At 31.9% G+C, this 18,681-nt stretch overlaps 2 protein-coding genes across 3 annotated transcripts in view; one reads left to right on the top strand and one right to left on the bottom strand.

Annotated features, from left to right (window-relative positions):
- Positions 1–18,681, bottom strand: part of LOC145293092 (COP9 signalosome complex subunit 3-like) — a 66,754-nt gene that overhangs the window by 35,022 nt on the left and 13,051 nt on the right. Inside the window, exon 1 of one of the 2 annotated variants that reach the window (XM_080139468.1) lies at positions 5,534–5,682. The exons of the other annotated variant lie outside the window; for it this stretch is intronic. Coding sequence (XP_079995594.1) covers positions 5,534–5,588 — 55 coding nt within the window. The 5' untranslated portion in view covers positions 5,589–5,682. Of the gene's footprint in view, positions 1–5,533; positions 5,683–18,681 lie in introns of those variants that run through there. 2 annotated transcript variants of the gene reach the window in all.
- Positions 6,042–18,681, top strand: part of LOC145293091 (hexosaminidase D-like) — a 127,190-nt gene continuing 114,550 nt past the window's right edge. Inside the window, exon 1 of the mRNA XM_080139466.1 lies at positions 6,042–6,162. The gene's annotated coding sequence lies outside the window, so the exon portion shown is untranslated. The remainder of the gene's footprint in view (positions 6,163–18,681) is intronic.

Below are 18,681 nucleotides of genomic sequence, written 5' to 3'. Positions count from 1 at the left end.
CAGGTGCACACAGGGAAGAGCGAACCTCCCCTAGGGATAACGTAACTGGATGCGATTGGCCCAGGAAGCAGCCCCAGTCTCACCCCTTCCCTGAGTATATGCGCAGGTCCCAGCGTCAAAACGGTCAGTTAGAGAATTGAGCCGAGTTTGGAGCAGAGTCAAGCACAGTCGAAGAGTTGCCACACCCCTCTCTTCCTGGATCATTCCACTGCGATACAGAGATAAATTAACCTGTTTGACTCAGCAGAGTGTCAAAAATCAACATTGAACTACGGACTATTGTATATAACTATATCTGTATATCTTATCGTGAATTTAATGAGTAGAATAGAAAACAGAGTTGTTTCTTTCTTTTGTGTGCATGAAATTGCTTTCCTTGTAACCGATAGATCGATGAAGCGGCGACATATCAACCGATCGTGAAATCAAGACAAAGCAAATCGGTTGACGGATCTTGCCACACTGAGCTACCTTACTGACCTATGAAGGACGGGTCATAGTAACGGCAGAGTTGCAAAACAGTATCAAAATATTCTTGTGCTCAAGAACAGTAGAAACAGTTGATTACTGTCCTAGGAAAAAAAAATTCAGTTTGCATAAAAATTTAATTCCATTGATGGCCATCATACAACACAATGAAAAAAAGTCAAAAACTATATGGTCTCCCAACTGATAGCTTGAATTTTAGGAGAAAAATAAAAATTAGCACTAAAAGGTGCGTTTTTCACCCCTAAAACACTCTGGGGCTCAACCACCAGAATTTTCCCAGGGTCAAATATTACGTTTCCAGATGTATGTCAATGTAATCTTGCTTTTGGGTAATTTTCAGTAAATAATGGTCGGAAAATATTCGATATTCCGTAAAGTGCTATTTTTTGGCCATTTTGACTCCTTTTGCTCCTTTATGACGCAACCAGAATTTTTATCAAAAATCCAAGAATGTTACAATTATCCAATGGAGGAAATGTAACTTCATGCAAAATTTTAGAAAATGTAATGAATAGTTATTGAGAATTTGGAAAACGAACGGACAAGGTCGAAATCAGACTGAAGTCGATGGACCAAAATGGTGTATCTGCTGATGGATGCTAAAACAATATTATTTTAGTGCAGATATTTAATGTAAAAGTTTGGTTTGGTTATTTTGTTTTCCAGCATATCAACCCTTTTATGGTTATTTAGTGCAGAATCCAATCATTTGGGGAAAAAGAGGTTTTATTATCCAAGTTCTTTATATCTTCAAATATTTATCCGTGGTGTTTGATTTGCTTATTTTATGACATTAATCCTTTTCAGGTTTAATCATTTTGATAAAAGATTTTATATCTTCAAATATTTACTCATTGTGCTTAGTTTGGTTGTTTTGAAGAAAAAAAAAAAATAGTTGGTTTTGGCTTTGCAAAGCAAATTGAATTTTGCAAAGCCAAAACTAAGTTTTGCAAAGGGAAATAAAACATCAATGCTTGGTGCATTTAAGTCAGGAGATTAATATCTTCAGACAGCCTGATCTGATAACATATATAAAAGTAGCATCAACAAAGAAAACCTACAAAAAGCATCCCTTCAAGTACATGTTCATTAATCAATATAGTCATATAAATTGAATGCACGCAAGTAAAAACAAACATGATAACCAGTGAAAACAATACGGAATATAGACCCAATTACCTATAAAAATCAATTTTTTTAAAAGCAAGTTTTTAGTTGGTACTCCTTCGCAAATTAACCATTAATTATTGTCCTTAGATTGATAAATGAAAAATCCTTTATGTAAAAGGGGTGTGTGTGTTCTTGTCGAGTGGTTGCAATATGGGAGATCGATTTATTGTAAGGCTGAAATAGAACCAGAAAAAATTTCATTTTTATTATACTAAATGTATAATATTCGAGGCTTTTTTTTTAAATTTGGCCTTTCTAAGGTTTAACAGATTGGCCTTAAATAGGCCAAATTTGGCCATTTTTACGCTCTTAAATGGCCACCATATTTTTTTTTTTTTTTTTTTTGAAAGAATGTAAAAAAAAAAAAAAGGCCAAATTTTACCTTAAAAAAAGGCCAATCTGTAAAACTTTATAAAGACCAAATTCTAAAAGCAATACGGCGGTCTCGATTGTCGTACATTTAGTTTAATAAAAAAATAAAACAATTTTTTCCGATTTTATTTCAGCCTTTGGGTCTAATAATATGCGGTTAAGTTCATCTTCTGCATTCCTGTGTGACGTTCAACAAATTTTTAGCTACGGATGACCACAACTGTATAGAATGCATCTTTTTTTTTTTTTTTTTTTTTTTTTTTTTTTTTTAGATGCAAATATAAAAATACAAGTTTTATTCAAACAGTTTTGTTTTTATTTGAACTTAATGGACTGGGGTTTTTTTGTTTTTTTTTAAATATTTATGAACTGTTTTCTTTCAGATATTTTTTTTCTCAATTTATCACTTAGAAATTTTATTCAACAATAAAATGATAAACCAATTTAAAATAAAAATACAAAATTTATTTTTCGAAATGAGATTTTTGTAACAAGATTTTTTCTAACTTGACTTAAGTTTTCGAAAGTGATTTCCAAATTATGAACACTTTAACAAAATGGAGTCAAAAATTTCAAATAAACCAAGACAATTATTTGGGGAATATCATGTATTGAATGCGTTTTTTTATGTTTGATTAAAATACATGAGAAATGTCAAAAAAAACTTTTTGTTATATAAATTTTTAAAAAGTTTATTATAAAAGATCTTTAAAGTCTATTTTTTATGTATGTAAAAGTTTGTTAAAAAGTTCAACTAAAGTTTGTAATGTAATTGGGGAAAAACAAAACACCGGTTTTTTTTCTTTTTAATAAAACTTTAATTTTAAAATTTCGATATCGACGTTTATCTAAGTTTTATAATAAAAGTTATACTTTATATTTTATTATTTATAAAAGTTACCAACACCTGATGTTTGGAAAACAGTTCATAATACACATTTCATTATAAAAGTTCTATTTTGTTTGATAAAACAAATAAAACAGTCCATAAACATTAATGGGGAAGAAACAGTTCATAAATATAAATAAATAAAAAAACAGTCCATTGTTAAAGACTGTTTGAATAAAACTTCTATTTTTATACTCGCCTCTAAAAAAAAAAAAAAAAAAAAGTTGGTCATATCCGTATCTAAAAATTTGTCGGACATCACTTCCGCCAACTTGACCTAATATACTTTATAGCAAATAAACTTGACCTAATATGCTTTATATAAAAACAGTTTATAATTTTTTGTCTGTCAAATAATTTACGCCACTAAACTACACATTTACCAAAATTTTTAATAATCTGGTAGAGAGGGGAGGGTGTTTTGCAACTATTACTTTCACCCAACAATTTAATGAAACAAAACATTAAAATACTATTTACTGATCAGAATACCATTTAACATTTTTAGATTTTACTGTTTCTGTTTACACTGGGGAGGAGGCGGGGTGGTGTTGGGGCGTACGTCAACACCTTCCCCCGCCTCCTCCCCAGTGTAACCTAGAAACAGTAAAATCTAAAAATGTTAAATGGTATTCCCCAGTGTAACCTAGAAACAGTAAAATCTAAAAGTGTTAAATGGTATTCCATTTAACATTTTTAGATTTTACTGTTTCTGTTTACATTGGGGAGGAGGCGGGGTCGGGGTCGGGGTGGTGTTGGGGCGTACGTCAACACCTTTCTCCGCCTCCTCCCCAGTGTAACCTAGAAACAGTAAAATCTAAAAATGTCAAATGGTATTCTGATTAGAATACCATTTAACATTTTTAGGCGCGTTACTTACGGAAAAACGGTTAATTAAAATGCAGAAGCACCTGTTAAGCTACATAAGTTCTATAATTGACTTTCCCAAATAAAAACGAAAAACATAAAAATGTTTGTTTTTGTGAACTGTTCGTGAAAACATTATTTTTAGGTCAATTAAAATGCATTAAAAACTACGTAAGACAAAAAAAAATGTGGCTTTAACTTATTTCAAATGGCCGCTTAGATCCCTGCGCAATGTGACAAGTCACTTCACTACGCCCGTAAATGTATTATGTAAGAAAAACATGACTGAAGGCGATGAAATGGCGCAAAATAGTCCCAAGGTCCACGGGTTAATACCATGCGAACGGTAAATTTGCGACGGGTTTGATTACCAGATTCGTTGTCAGCGACCTCGAATACCACTAAAAACTAAATTAGAGTGGTCGGTGTTCTGTTGTAGCGTAAGGTAATATTTACCAAAAAATTATTTTGGTATTTTTTTTTTTTTTTTTTTTTTTTTACGACCTGCTCCAACGTAGTAAAATAGTAACGCCCCCAACCACCCCATGTTAAGAACGGCTCTCGCGTTTGGAGGGGGTTTAGTCCAAAAACTGTTAACATGGGGAGGTTGGAGTGTTTATAATATGCTGGGGCACGTAAAAATTTACCCCTTTTTTTTTAAGCCAAAAATAAAAAAGGCACTTCTGCATGTCAATGAAGTTAGAGAGAAGTTATCGACCCCTGTTCTTTGAAAGCCCTCTATTGGCCGTTCCGTGAACCTCAAATATATACAATATATAACGAAAAAAAGAGCAAGAAAATATATGAAAATGAAAACATAAAAAATGTATCAAAATATAATTTTCAAGTTTTAATGAGCGATTTATAACTAAATAAAAAATGAAACATTTCTAGATTGTTTTTAGAACTTTTTTTATTTTTTAACAGTATAAAAAATTATCAAAATATGTAGAGGGTTCACCGCGCACGCGCGTTGTATTAGAAACTGAGCACCTAAATAAACAAATTGTAGCCGGCGCTTTTAACAATAGGGGCCCGACTCGTGTACGTTGGCCAATTTTTTTTTTTTTTTTTTTTTTTTATAATCGAGTAGACTAGTACCCAATCGATAATAATCTGCTAAATAAAAAAATAAAATAAACGAAAACAAAAACAATTATAGAGGTGAGATAGGTCCGAAACGAACCCCATTCTTAACACGGAGAGGGGGGTATTTTGTAACTATTCTATACTTTCACCTAACAATTTAGAGAAACAAAAGATAGCATAAAATTAAAATACTATTTTTTTTAAATAGTACGATACCTTCTCTGCATAAACATTTTAATTGTTTTTGATAGAAAAATGTGAAAAACATTCAAAATAAAAAAAATGACAAAACTGTAGAAGGAAGAACTAATCGAAAATGTTAATGTCTGGACGGAAAATAAATAGTTTGTGATTTTCTAAAAGAAATTTTAACAAAAAAAAAAACATTAAGTTCGCCTTTAAAAGAAAATTACGATTTTGAAAAGAAATGTTCAGCTTTGTTTAACAATGAATAGGATTAGTTTTATTATTGTAGGCTTTTAATCGAGGGGTAACCGACATAAGCATCGCAGTTTATATGAAATTTGGCTGAACTGGAGGAAGGCTCTACACGTCGACATTTGATCACAACATATAGAAAATGGCTCCAAGTGATTGCAAAAAGGTATTAGAAATCTAAGAAAAAATAAAACAGAACAAAATGACTGCTATTCTAACCTTGTTCAGACAAATGTGTAACAGTAGCGACGTAATGTTCCAATGATGTCGCCATCTTGTGGGTCGCGTCGCTTAGGAAATGCGGCCTGGCAATGACGTCACTTCCGATTTGTTAAAATATAAACTTACGTTTAATTGTGGAATAGGGACTTTTTGAATATTTCCGACTGATTTTTATCCAATCTGACATTGTTTTTTTGTTGTTTTTTTTGTTTTTTTTCGGGGGGGGGGTATTTTTATTTTATTTATTTTATTTTTTTTTTACTTTCTTTTAAAATGACGACTTTTAAGAATTTTCGAGTATGCTAAAAACGAATATCACATTCAAATTTGGGACAGACAAATAGTTTAAGACATTTATTATTCAATGTATTACTTAATAAATGTCAGTAGTGTTCGCCATTCTTAACATGAGAAGAGGGAGGTGTTTTGTAACACGCATGCGCATTAGTACTACTTGCACATTAGTTGGGAAAATATGGCAGCCAGTGAAAACAATGGACTACATTGGATAATAAATAGTAATAATAATTAATAAATAATTAATATCCAGTAAACTACTTGTCTACCCCAAATTTAAATATTTGTTTTCAGCATATCCAAAAACCTCTCTAAGTCACCATTGTAAGGTGAGTGGAAAGAAAGTAAAAATTTACCTTGCTCATAGTCAATGTGCTGTGTACAGTAACAACTAAAGACTTACTTTTAAAAAGTTAATCTTTAGGGATGTATGTTGGCTCTGTTTTAAGCGAATATTACATTAAAAATTGTTGCTGTCATAATAAAACATTTATTATCCAATGTATTCGCTATTATTGTCACTAGTGGTCATATTGGTCTTTGCCCACGCACATCAAACTTTTTACTTTTTTATTAAAAAAAAAAAAAAAAAAAAAAAAAAAAAATGGCGAGACTGGAGTTTAGGTGGAAAAATAATCTCGAACCCTTTATCACATAAAAGGAACTAATTTCCCTAATCACCGATCACCGGTAGGTTACTATGTCAATAATATGGTATTTCAGAAGTTGTTTTTGAAAACAACTTGAAGCCCAACTTTTTACTTATTTAGTTTAAAACGTTTCACGATCTTTTTTTCACGATATCTTTCTTCTCTCATTTTTTACTTCTTTATTTTAAACAACATTTTTTTATTTTAAACAGAACGTTCCACGATATCTTAAGCACCCTTTTTTTTAGCACGGTAACAAAAATACATAAGTAACGAAGGAAGGTTTTATAATTAATAAATTTAAATTTGAAATAGAGAAATAATAAATTGCAAGAGATTACGCGTGTTTAATATTAATTTGTATCGTTTATAACTACTCACGTAATTTAATAATAATCACGCGATTCAATTTTTAATTAAAAAAATGTTGTTTAAACTTAAACTTTAAAAAGTCTGATAATTTATTATTTCTATTTATGTATTGTTTATCATTAAGGTACTAGTGCATAGCGATCCGGACGTAAATAATAACGTTATATTTAAAAAGCCATTCTTAATATGGGGAGGGGAGGGTGTTTTGTACATATTCTATACTTCAACCTTACAATTGAATAAAAAACATATAAAACTTTAATTAAACTTTGAAATACGATTTAAAAAAAAATAGCGCGGATCACTCTCTGAATTAGCACCTTCATTAAAAAAGGTATTCATTGTGTAAAAAAAAAAAAAAAACACGGAACATATAAGACATTTAAATATGAATAGAACTTTTCATAATTGTAACCTACGAAAACCTTTTTTATTTTAATTAAAAGCAATATAAAAAGAATTTTTTTTTTTAAAAGTTGTTTTCAAAAACAACTTCTGAAATACCAATATTGTTTATATATTATTGACATAGTAACGTACCGGTGATTAGGGAAATTAGTTCCTTTTATGTGATAAAGGGTTCGAGATTATTTTTCCACCTAAACTCCAGTCTTGCCAATTCTATTTTTGGCATTGGCTTCTTCAATGATTTTCTAGTCAGATTTCTTTCTAGAAAGATAACGAGTGCTTACGTGAGGGAGGGACCGTGTAAAGGTTGCCAACATCCCTAAATGAAAGGGATTTTTTTTCTCCCGACAAAAAGGAGGGTGGACTTGTAAATTCACCTTTGTTCGTCTGTCCATCTGCACTTTTCTCAATAACTACGCCTTGGAATGTTTTGAAATTTTGCACAAACGTTAAACATGATATGAGTAAAAAAAAAGTAACAGAACAGATTTTCTGGGAAACTCCCGTTGCCCCCCACCCCACCCCCAGGGGTTCCTTTCGGGTTAAAATGGCTAAAATTGACACTTGTGCTTATTAAAAAAAAAAAAATTGATGCCTTACATTTTTATAAAACTTTCTGAAAGGTTGTAACTAACTGATTTCTATATAATTTTGTTTGTCTCTATACTTCGCAACCCAGGGCTCTTTTAGGGCTAATAAAAACACTCCATTTTTGGAACTATTTTACCATATTTGTCCAAAATTTTCTGTATATGTCTATTTAGCAGTTTTGCATGGTGCTGAACTCAAATTTAAATATGTGGGGACTTTTGGGGCTAAATGCGGGGGTGGGGAGCACAAATGATGGACTTAGTCATTTCTTTATTTGCATGATGCAGAACTCAAATTTACATATGTTAAAGACTAAAACGGCACCGTTTGTTCATTTTCACCAGGATTTGACGTCCCCTGGCGGAAAATGTTGAACTTAGTCATTTTTTTTATGCCTCGTTCCCTATGCACTCCACGGGGGACCATGCATGCTTCACTTGTTTTTTTGTGGAACAAACTGGATTTGAACTTGGAACACCCAGGTTGTCAGTGTCGTTAACCATTTAACCATTGTCACCTCCATCAATTCTAACTTAAAATCAAATTTAATTTGATGTTTTAATTACTCGTGGTCATGCGGTTTTATTTTTTTTTGGGGGGGGGGGTCTAATAACAATTTACGTTTTTGAATTTTTTGAGATGAGGATTGATCGTTCGTATTGTTTGGTTTCTTCAGACCATTGCTCCCATCTTGAGTGTTATTTTCAGAAGGTTTGACCGATGTAACCTCTGACCTTCTTCATATGTATCTTGTCGAACTTCGGGAATCTTTCTATAGTACTCAGGAATCTGCACAAAATTTCAAACTTTATTTAATCCACGGAGTAACATGCTCTTGCTCGGTCAGTCATGATTGGGCAAAAATCCTTGCACAAAGACCTGTGGCGTAGCAGATAAAGTACTTGGCAAAATTTAGTTGCAAAGTTACATTTTTCTCGAGGTTGAAGGTTCAATCCTCAGAGCAGCCGACACTCAAAATACAATTACGAATTACTTAGGATTTCTATCCAGCCATGGCTGACAGAATAAGAGCATTCTAACCTTGTGGAATAAATAAAGAGTTCCATTTGAAATATTTCCTGAGTTTGATAAACAAAATACCCCTGAAGAAGGCCAGAGGTTACATCTGTATCTGTTCCAACTCATGTTCTCCATAAATGTTAAGCTAAGGAGTTTGAACGAGCTACTTTTAGATAAGTATCATTAGTCATGGCTATTTGTGGTGGAGAAGGTTTCTTGTAGTTATTAAAGGAAACGAGCTTAGTCTTGACAGTACTTAACGTTACCATCCATTTGTCCCCATTCTACTACAGACTGAAGGTATTCCTCTAGGATTTCCACCATTGCCTTGGTTATAATAGGTGTACCTGGCATTGCCCAGTATTAAACATAACATTAAATTCCTTTAAAAAAAAAAAAAAAAATGAAAAACAGAAACTGAGACATGTGCATGCGACTATGTTTTTTCTAAACAATTCAATTCTTCTAAGTCAAAAAAAAAAAAAAAAAAAAAAAAAAAGATCCTTAAGCTGAAATCGAAATCAAAACCTAAAGCAGTGAGTTAAGTACAATAACCATTAGGCAGGCTTGACATCTTTAAAAAGTGTGTTAAAACCTACTGATTTTTAACAATGAATCCGTCATGTAAACTAGTCATGCATGCACATTCATGAAATAGTTGGCAAACAGATAAAAATCCGACAACCCCCACACGCCAATTTTACAATTTTGACCTCATAGGAGGCCATTTTTCTGAAATCGATTTTTTCCACATAACTGAATATCTATCCTATATTCCAAATTTCAAGTCTGTATATCAAAAATCAGTTGAGTATATAGGTTGAGAAGTGTCCTCACACAAACACACATTCTCATTTATATATACGTGTGTGTGTGTATATATATATATATATATATATATATATATATATATATACACATATATACTAGCAGTTCCGTTGCTCGGGCCCTATGCACTGTTCATAACTTTATGTGCATAGAAAAGTGAAAGTGTCTGTCTGTGTCTACATTTCCCTATACAATAACTGTCAATTTTCAGTCTACAGACTCGAAATTTGATATACAGGTATAGAGATTTGGGAAAATCTTTCTAATCCGTTTTGTTTTCGGCCAGAAATTTGGCTGTTAAGAGGTCAAAGTTCAATGATTTGACCTTTGTGAACTCTACCAAACTCCTCCACCAATTTTGGGTATAAACAATTGAAATTTAAGATATAGGTTCCTTGGACATGGATCTAACTTAACTTGATTTGAGCCCAAAACAATAAATGTTAAGGGGTCAAAGTTAAGAAAAATCTGACCTCTGCAGTTTCTACCAAATTACTCAGACAATTTCCGGTCTAAACATTTGAAATTTTACATAAAGGGTATTCAGAGATAAGACAAGCTTTTTAATCGGTTTGGGTCGAAAATTTTTAGTTAGTTATAAATGTATGTATGTATGTATGTATGTTTGCATGTCTGTCTAACTTTCGATAGAGGCGACGGATTTTTAAAAAATTAGTATCGTTTGGAAGTTCGACCTTTCAGACAACAAATATCAAAAAATTGGCTAAAAACATTAATATCTTCACCTTCAACTGGACACTTTTCTACGGGGGGGGGGGCGCTTTTTTCACCGATATTTTCGAAAGTCATCCTCTCCTTTCGATTGTCTAGCCTTAATTTAAACTTACGTCACTTTCGGTTTGGCGGTTGGCCATAACAGCAAAGACGTAAGGTTTCTTTCCCCCTTTTCCTTCTTTGCGGTACGGGTTCGAGCCTGCCTTCCAACTACCAATTTTTTTTTTTTTTTGTTCAACACACACCTCCAAACACCTGGGCAACACCGGGCTAAAATGCTAGTCTATATATCTAGAAAAGTGTCTGTGTACATTTTCCTACGCAATAACTGTCAATTTTTAGTCTACAGACTGATATACAGGGTACTGAGATTTGGGGAAATCTGATCTGTTTTCAGCCAGAAATTTGGCTGTTAAGGGGTCAAAGTTCAACGATTTGACTTTTAAAAACTCTACCAAACTCCGACAATTTTAGGTCTAAACACTTGAAATTTTAGATATAGTTTCCTTGGACATGGATCTAACTTAATAACTTGATTTGAGCCCAAAACAATAAATTTTAAGGGGTCATAATAGAGGTCAAAGTTTTAAAAAAATTGACTTTTTTTTTGCTCAGCATACACCTCCAAACACCCGGGCAAGGCCGGGCTGAAATGCTAGTATATCTATCTCTACTCCTATAAATTTGTGTTTCTTTTGTGTGTATTGATATTCATATTAAAAAAACCTCTTTTCTATTTATTGTATTCATTTGCTTCCACACCAAAGCAAATTAGGCACAAGGCCGTTTTTAATGTGGGGTAAAAACCAGCTCCCCTAAAAGTAGGCAAAAAGGGGGCACTCTGGTTACCAAAAATAATAATTGTCCCAGTATAGAGGGTTTCCCCTCCATTGACTAGTACAAATTATCTTAAGTGCAGCATCTGCCGAACAGATACTACACTTTGATCCCGGCCCAAAGGCCAAGAACAACAGAAAAAGGGCAAGGTATTTATTTGCTCCCCGACCGAGCAAATTAGGCACAAGGCCGATTTTTAATATGAGGAGTGAAGGGGAAATGGGGACCAACTCCCCGGGGAGTAGGGGAGCTGGATAGTGACAATTGGTATGAAGGGTTTCCCCTACATTGACCAAGGTCTTATATGTGGGGGAAACCCCACACATGGTCTTTGCTTGCAGTATCTGCCGGAACAGATACTACACTAAGGCCTAGAACAACAGAAAAAAGGCAAGCCCCTTTTCTATTTATTTAAAAAGAAAATACAATTTTCATGAAATTGAATTCGTCTGCAAAAGATCTAGCTAATTTGCATATTCTTTTAAACATTTATTTTAATTAATTCCCTATTAGTTTTTCGGTTTTCTCATGGAATGATCATCTTTAGTTTATATGTAATTATATTCATGCAGATATTCGACATTTATACTTGCATAATATTTGCGTAAAAAGTTTACAGGACACACAATATTGTTTCCATATATATTTATGTATACGTATATATTTTTGTTTAATCTATCTGTGTGTGTACATTTCCCTACGCAATAACTCTGTATATTTTAAGTCTACAGACTCAAAATTTGATATACAGGATATTGAGATTTGGGAAAATCGATGTGATCGGTTTTTGGCCAGAAATTTGGCAATTAAGGGGTCAAAGTTCAACGATTTGACCTTTGAGAAGTCTACCAAACTCCGACAATTTTGTGTTTAAACACTTGAAATTTTAGATATAGGTTCCTTGGACATGGATCTAACTTAATAACTTGATTTGAGCCCAAAACAATAAATTTTAATGGATCATAATAGGTGTGAAAGTTAAAAAAAAAAATTTACCGCTTTTTTTTTTTTTTTTTTTTTTTTTTTGCTCAACATACACCTCCAAATACCCGGCCAACGCCGGGTACCCATGCTAGTATATCTATAAAAGTGAAAATGTCTCTGTGTGTAAATTTCCCTATACAATAACTTTGTCAATTTTTGGTTCACAGACTCAAAATTTGACATAACGGGTATTGAGATTTGGGAAAATCTTTTTGATCGGTTTTTGGCCAGAAATTTGGCTATAAGGGGTCAAAGTTCAACGATTTGACCTTTAAGAACTCTACCAAACTCCTCCTCCTCTAATTTTGGGTCTAAACACTTTAAATTTTAGATATAGCTTCTTTGGACATGGATCAAATTTAATAATTTTTTTGAGCCTAAAAGAATAAATTCTTAGGGGTCAAAATTGGGGTCAAAGTTTTAAAAAAATTGACTTCTGCGGTCTCTACCAAATTACTTAGCCAATTTTTGGTCTAAATATTTTAAATTGTACATAAAGTGTATTCGGACATAGGCCAAGCTTTTTAATGGGTTTTTGGGAGAAAATTTTGCTGCCAAAGGGTCAAAGTTCAAAAGATTTTACATTTGCAATCTAGCAAACTATTTAGCCAATTTGGGTCTAAACATTTGAAATTATACATGAAGTGTATTCAGACATGCAAGCTTTATTTAATCAGTTTTTGGGCGAATGTTTTGCTGCCAAGAGGTCAAGGTTGAAAGAGCTGACCTTTGCAGATTCTACCAAACTCCTCCACCAATTTTGGGTCTAAACACTTAGTTTAGATATAGGTTACTTGGGGTAAACATTTTAACTTGATTTGAGCCCAAAACAAATGTTAAGGGGTCAAAATTGAGGTTACACACACACACACACACACAGATATATAGATAGATATAGAGATAGATAGATATAAAAATATTTCCATGTGCTAGAATGTTTTCATCTTAAATTCTACTCAATTAACGCTCATTTTTCAAAGAAATATGCAAGTTAGTTAACCTTCACATAGTCGCTAGTATAGCCATGATATTAAGTTTGTTTTACCCAAAAAAGTTCTAATTTTCACACTTCTGATTCCAATTAATCGTTTCAACACTAAGTAGTACCAAATGGTCACTCATCATATTACATGTGTAATAAGACATTAAATTAAGACACATTAAATTGGAATTACTTGCACTTGTACGGGAAGAAGGGATTCGCACAATTCTACTTCATACCTATTAATGTTACCAGGCTATCTTCAGTCCCTAAACACGGGGGCTAACACTAAGTTCCCATGGCTACACTTTTATCTTTGTCTAATAATGGACCCTTCAAAATGTAACCAGACAGTTTCTGATCACTGGAATTACTGCTCTGATGCTCAGAGCATGCAAAACGTGCACAACCCTAAGTCTGCAGCAATATCTTTAACACGCTGGCTGGTTGTTCAGCGTCGGATGCTGTGGCTGAGTTCTTCTTTGTGAGTGCTTTGATGAATAATGGCTGATATATCACTTCTCTCCATGCAGTCTGGTTGACAACCTAAACCACCGGAGATGTCATTGAAGAAGGATGAATGGTAAGCAAGGGCATAGGTTTAGTCTTAGGTGGAGAGTAAAAACCAGAACACGTTACCATAGGAATGTTTCCCATACAGATTACAACACTGTCATTTTCAAGTCTCATGTCAACAAATATCTATCAAGTCGTCATACAAATTAATCATAGTTCTCAATCCATTCATAGTACTGTTCCATCATGCAACTGAAAATCTCAACCATTATCCTCGAATGGTTTTTGGCCTTGGTAAATGCTGAACCATTAGTATAAAAAAAATACTGGAGTTATCGAAAATGCAGGCTAGTAAAAAGAAATTGTAATCTAGATGATAACAAGATATAGGTCAGGGATGTGGGCAGGCATCGCGTTTGGAATGTGACTGATTCTTTTGGTAACTTCAAGTTTGAGACGAAAATAAAAGCATAAGTAATTTGTCTGTATTTTGAGATCAGTGGATTTCAGAAAATGTATTAAAAAGTAATTTTCAGATTATGTCATCAATCAAAAGAGAATGGATAAAAGATTATATATATATATATTGGTGATGGGACGGTTCCAAAATATTTTTTGGTTCCGATACAATTACTGATTCTATTCTAAATTTCAGATTCTGATATAAGTACCAAATTCTGATTCTTTTAAAATTTAACATTTGATTAAAGATTCAATGCTTTTTAAAAATATTCAAATGACTGTATCTCCTCCGTTTAATGTCCGCATACATTTTGCTAAACATAAAAATATACTTAGGAGTGGGAGGGGGTGTATATTACAAGAGTAGATCTTTCTAAACATTTTCTCTAATGTTTTGCTTGTAATCGATTGAAAATTGTGAGACGATTTGTTTTTCTTTTAAAACAAATATCATTTGCATTTGTTCATCATTAATGCCATTTGAAATTTTTATAAATGATTAAAAAACAATCAAGGATTGATATGCAAAATAAGAAAACAGTCTACAAACAGAATAGTTAACAAAGTTCGTCCGCTCTCAAGAATGAGTTCTTACAAAATAATCTCACTATTTAACTAAAACATTCATAACATTGTGATAAGTCTCTGTTAAGTATTCTCTACCTTCCTTCCCTCTATAAAAAAATGTTTGTTTTTTTCTTATAATTATAAAGATTTGGACGGTTATTAGATTGATTTGTGTTACTGTAAAAAGAAAAAACAAAATACAAATGATATTAATAATAGACTTGTTGTCACTCAGATTCCAGAGAACACCGCAGATTGTTCTTAAAGAGAAATCTTTGAAGATGGCCTGTGTGATTACTCCTACTGAATAAATAATAATAATGGCCAATGGATTAACAACTTTAGCTAAATCACTCCCCCAAAATGAGATTTTACTTTTTAGATGACTATGTGGTGGAAAGAAAAAATAATTATTTTAGAATTTCGAGTAAGTTTAAATGTAGATATTTTCTTTTTAATCCAGAAAAAGATTTCATTTTATGTATTTTCTCCAAGATTTTGATAAACTAATGAGATTTTTATCTATATTTTCATTTGTGGCGAAAGCAAAGACATATAAACATTAATTATTTCAGAAGACTCCCAATCACAGACAATAGTGTCCAGACAGCACCAATGAAATTAAAAAACCTAGTCCAGAGCATTTTAAATCTTTTAGTATCAAATGTGAATCCCTAAAACGTTTATAGTGAATATGCGTAAAAAGGTTTAGAAATAAATGTTCACAGTAATTGACCAATAAAATCTGAGAGTGTGATTTATAACCCATGTGGCCCTTATGTTGTAAATGAACAACTTCTAATAAATTAATAAATTTGTGTTTGCCTAGAAGGGTTCTAGAAGGGTCCTAACATTACAAAACAGAAAAGGGTATGTCAACCAAGTATTAGCTATTAAATTTGTGACCATTTATTTTTTTATTTTGTTCTACAAACTATGTTTATTGAAATAAACTGTTTCTATGGGTGTCTATTCTTTTTTTTCATGTCAGGTCTGTGTGTGTATATATATATGTATATATATATATATATATATATATACATACATACATACACACACGCACGTATTAGATACGTTTGAAGCCAAAACAAGCATTATTACAAAATAAACATTTATTTATATTGAAATTTATAAATATATTTCGAAGACACACTTCATCATCAGTATGTCTTTCTTTTTTTTTTTTTGTCATGTTGTTGTTGGAGCATAGAATCAGTAGAAGTCCGTTTGTTGTTTTTACAATGGTCTTTTCAAATGTCGAAACGGTAGCAGTATCAGAATTTTCAGCTGAGTCGCCATAAGAAACAGTTGTTTGAATAGACACCTATCTGTCTATCAGATTATAACAATATGAAAACGTAATTTAAACCCGTAAATTTTATTTCAATAAAACGAGCAAAGACCAAATTTTAATATCATAAAAGCTTTAATAGAGAAATAAACAATTTTATTTATTTTTCCTTGGATTTCTTCACTTAACATTTCACGGAATGTCGAACAATAACACTAGTTGAATCTTACGATATATATTTTAACTGGCAAAATATATAACTTACCTGGTTAATGAGTAAGATATGCTTTCTTTTAATCTTCCTGTATGAGAATTTATTCATATTTATGTATTATAATCCATGTATTTTTTAAATGGAAGGATTTTTCCAACACATATCGCGACAACGCGTGTCTTTCAAGAAAGTTTAAAGAAACCGGATGTTAAGATTGTCACTTTATTATCTACGGAAGCCTATAAGTGTAAAAAAACACTAATTCAGAAACGTTAGTAATCTCGATATGGGATTATATTCCTTCAAATTTTCCACTTTTAAAGGTTTTTGGGGGCGCTGAAAACGGAAATAACCATTTATATATACGGCAAACGAAACTAGTAGTTTCCAAGATAAAAAATTTTACAAATGGTCACAAAGTGGGGGGTCACTTTTCTATAATGATGTGACGTCAAATGGGCACCCACTTTATGGCCACATTGCAATGAACAGATTTGGCCGTAATTTTAAAGGAATTTTCGATACCAAAGGGAGATAACTTATCGTCCTTTTTTTTAATGTTGGCGCGTTTACGCTATCGTACATGAAAACTGGGATCTTTTATTTTTGGATTTACACGGATTACGGAATGACGAGGATATGAAATGTAAATTTTTTTTTTTTTAATATCTTAAAGAAATACCTGAATTTTTAATTTATTATACTATAAATCTGCATTATATGGTATCGTCTTTTTTTTTTTTTTATATCGAAAAAAAAGGAAACCAGGAATTAAATATAAAAATATACACTGACCGAAAAATATTGACTGGAAAATTCTAAACAAAAATTAAGCTTCCACGTGTAAAAAAAAAAAAAAAAAAACACGTGGTTATCGAAAAAAGAAGGATTTACATTTTGGACTTTACCGGTAAATTTACAGATAAGTGATATTTTTTTGTTGTTTTAAATTTGAGTATTTTATTTATTGATGTTTTATCTTCAATTTGTGATATATAAAACGTGTCAACCAAAATTAATTATTAAAATTCTCATAGACATTTCAAAATGGGGGGGTTGAATTTATAAAACAACGTTTGTCTAAAATATTATATTCAATTTATCGGAAAGAGCATAAAATTTTACATTCACCCTGAAAAAAACGTAACAATTGAACGAATAGGAAAATTTTGATAGATTTTTAAAGTTTAAAAATTGAAAAATATTCATCTCATAAAAATCAATTGATTTCACTACGTAACAAAATGGCTGCCTGAGCGCACGCACGCACTTTGTAAACACGGTTTTTTAAAAAATGAAAAATAATATTTCTATTATTTTTTAAACAACTTAAATAGTTTATTTTGGAAGTATATTCTATAAAGAGAATAAATAACCCACTTTAGAAAGAGAAATTACGAGTTTTCTATATTTTATTCGCAGTTTTCTGTTAGGGGTGTCAAAAATTCCCCAAAAATTCTGATACACCTATCGAAACGGTATTAGGGTTATGTTCCTTGATAGAAGCACTGGTTGAGTTTGAATAAAATAAATACATATCAGATACGTTTGAAGCAAATTACCATTATAACAAAATAAACAGATATTTATTTTGTTTGAAATTCATATTGAAATTTATAATATTTTGAAGACACACTTAATCATCAGTATGTCTTTCTTTCTTTTTTTTTTTTTGTCATGTTGTTGTTGGAGCATAGAATCAGTAGAAGTCCGTTTGTTGCTTTTACGGTGGTCTTTATTCAAACTCAACCAGCGCTTCTATCAAGGAACATAAACCCTTACGTGAATTCCGCATGATTAACGCACCATTCCAACATTTGAAAAGACCACATACATCAAAGATTTTTTTCTGTATTTCTTTTTAAATAAATGTAATTCGAAATAAATATGCACCAAATTGTATGTTTAGATTTGAAGGTATAAACATTCGAATTTATTCCAATTTTTTTTTTTAAATAGCCTTCGTTAAAAAAAAAAAAAAAAAAAAAAAAAAAAAGTATATTGGTGTATTAAACTTCTATTGTTTAAATAATTTGACTTTGTTCATTTTATTTTAAAAAATAAGGATTGAAAATATATTTTTCACTCAGTAATGAACTTTGGAAGATTGATGTTTAAAAAATAAATAAATAAAAAATTTTTTTTTTTTTTTAAATCGCCAAAAGATAAGCATTTTATTATTTCTAGTTTCTGGAAAAAAAAAAATCACTTGCAAATGCAACTGTTTCACTCGCAATGGAGGCGCAAGTGCTGAGAGTTTATTAGAGCACATTCTATTAAAGTACTTGTAAAAAAGCATAGGGATGCGACATTGCAGCAATGGGATAGAGGTTGAAGCTTGGCTAATAGTGCAGAACCTTGAGACTCTTTTTTGCACTCTGTCTAAGAGTA

The sequence above is a fragment of the Euprymna scolopes genome, chromosome 14, assembly GCF_053919585.1.
Source record: "Euprymna scolopes isolate OS-2025 chromosome 14, ASM5391958v1, whole genome shotgun sequence".
Classification (NCBI taxonomy): Eukaryota; Metazoa; Mollusca; class Cephalopoda; order Sepiida; family Sepiolidae; genus Euprymna; species Euprymna scolopes.
Note: the sequence above shows the minus strand (reverse complement) of the source record. Positions and strands in the feature narration are given on the sequence as shown.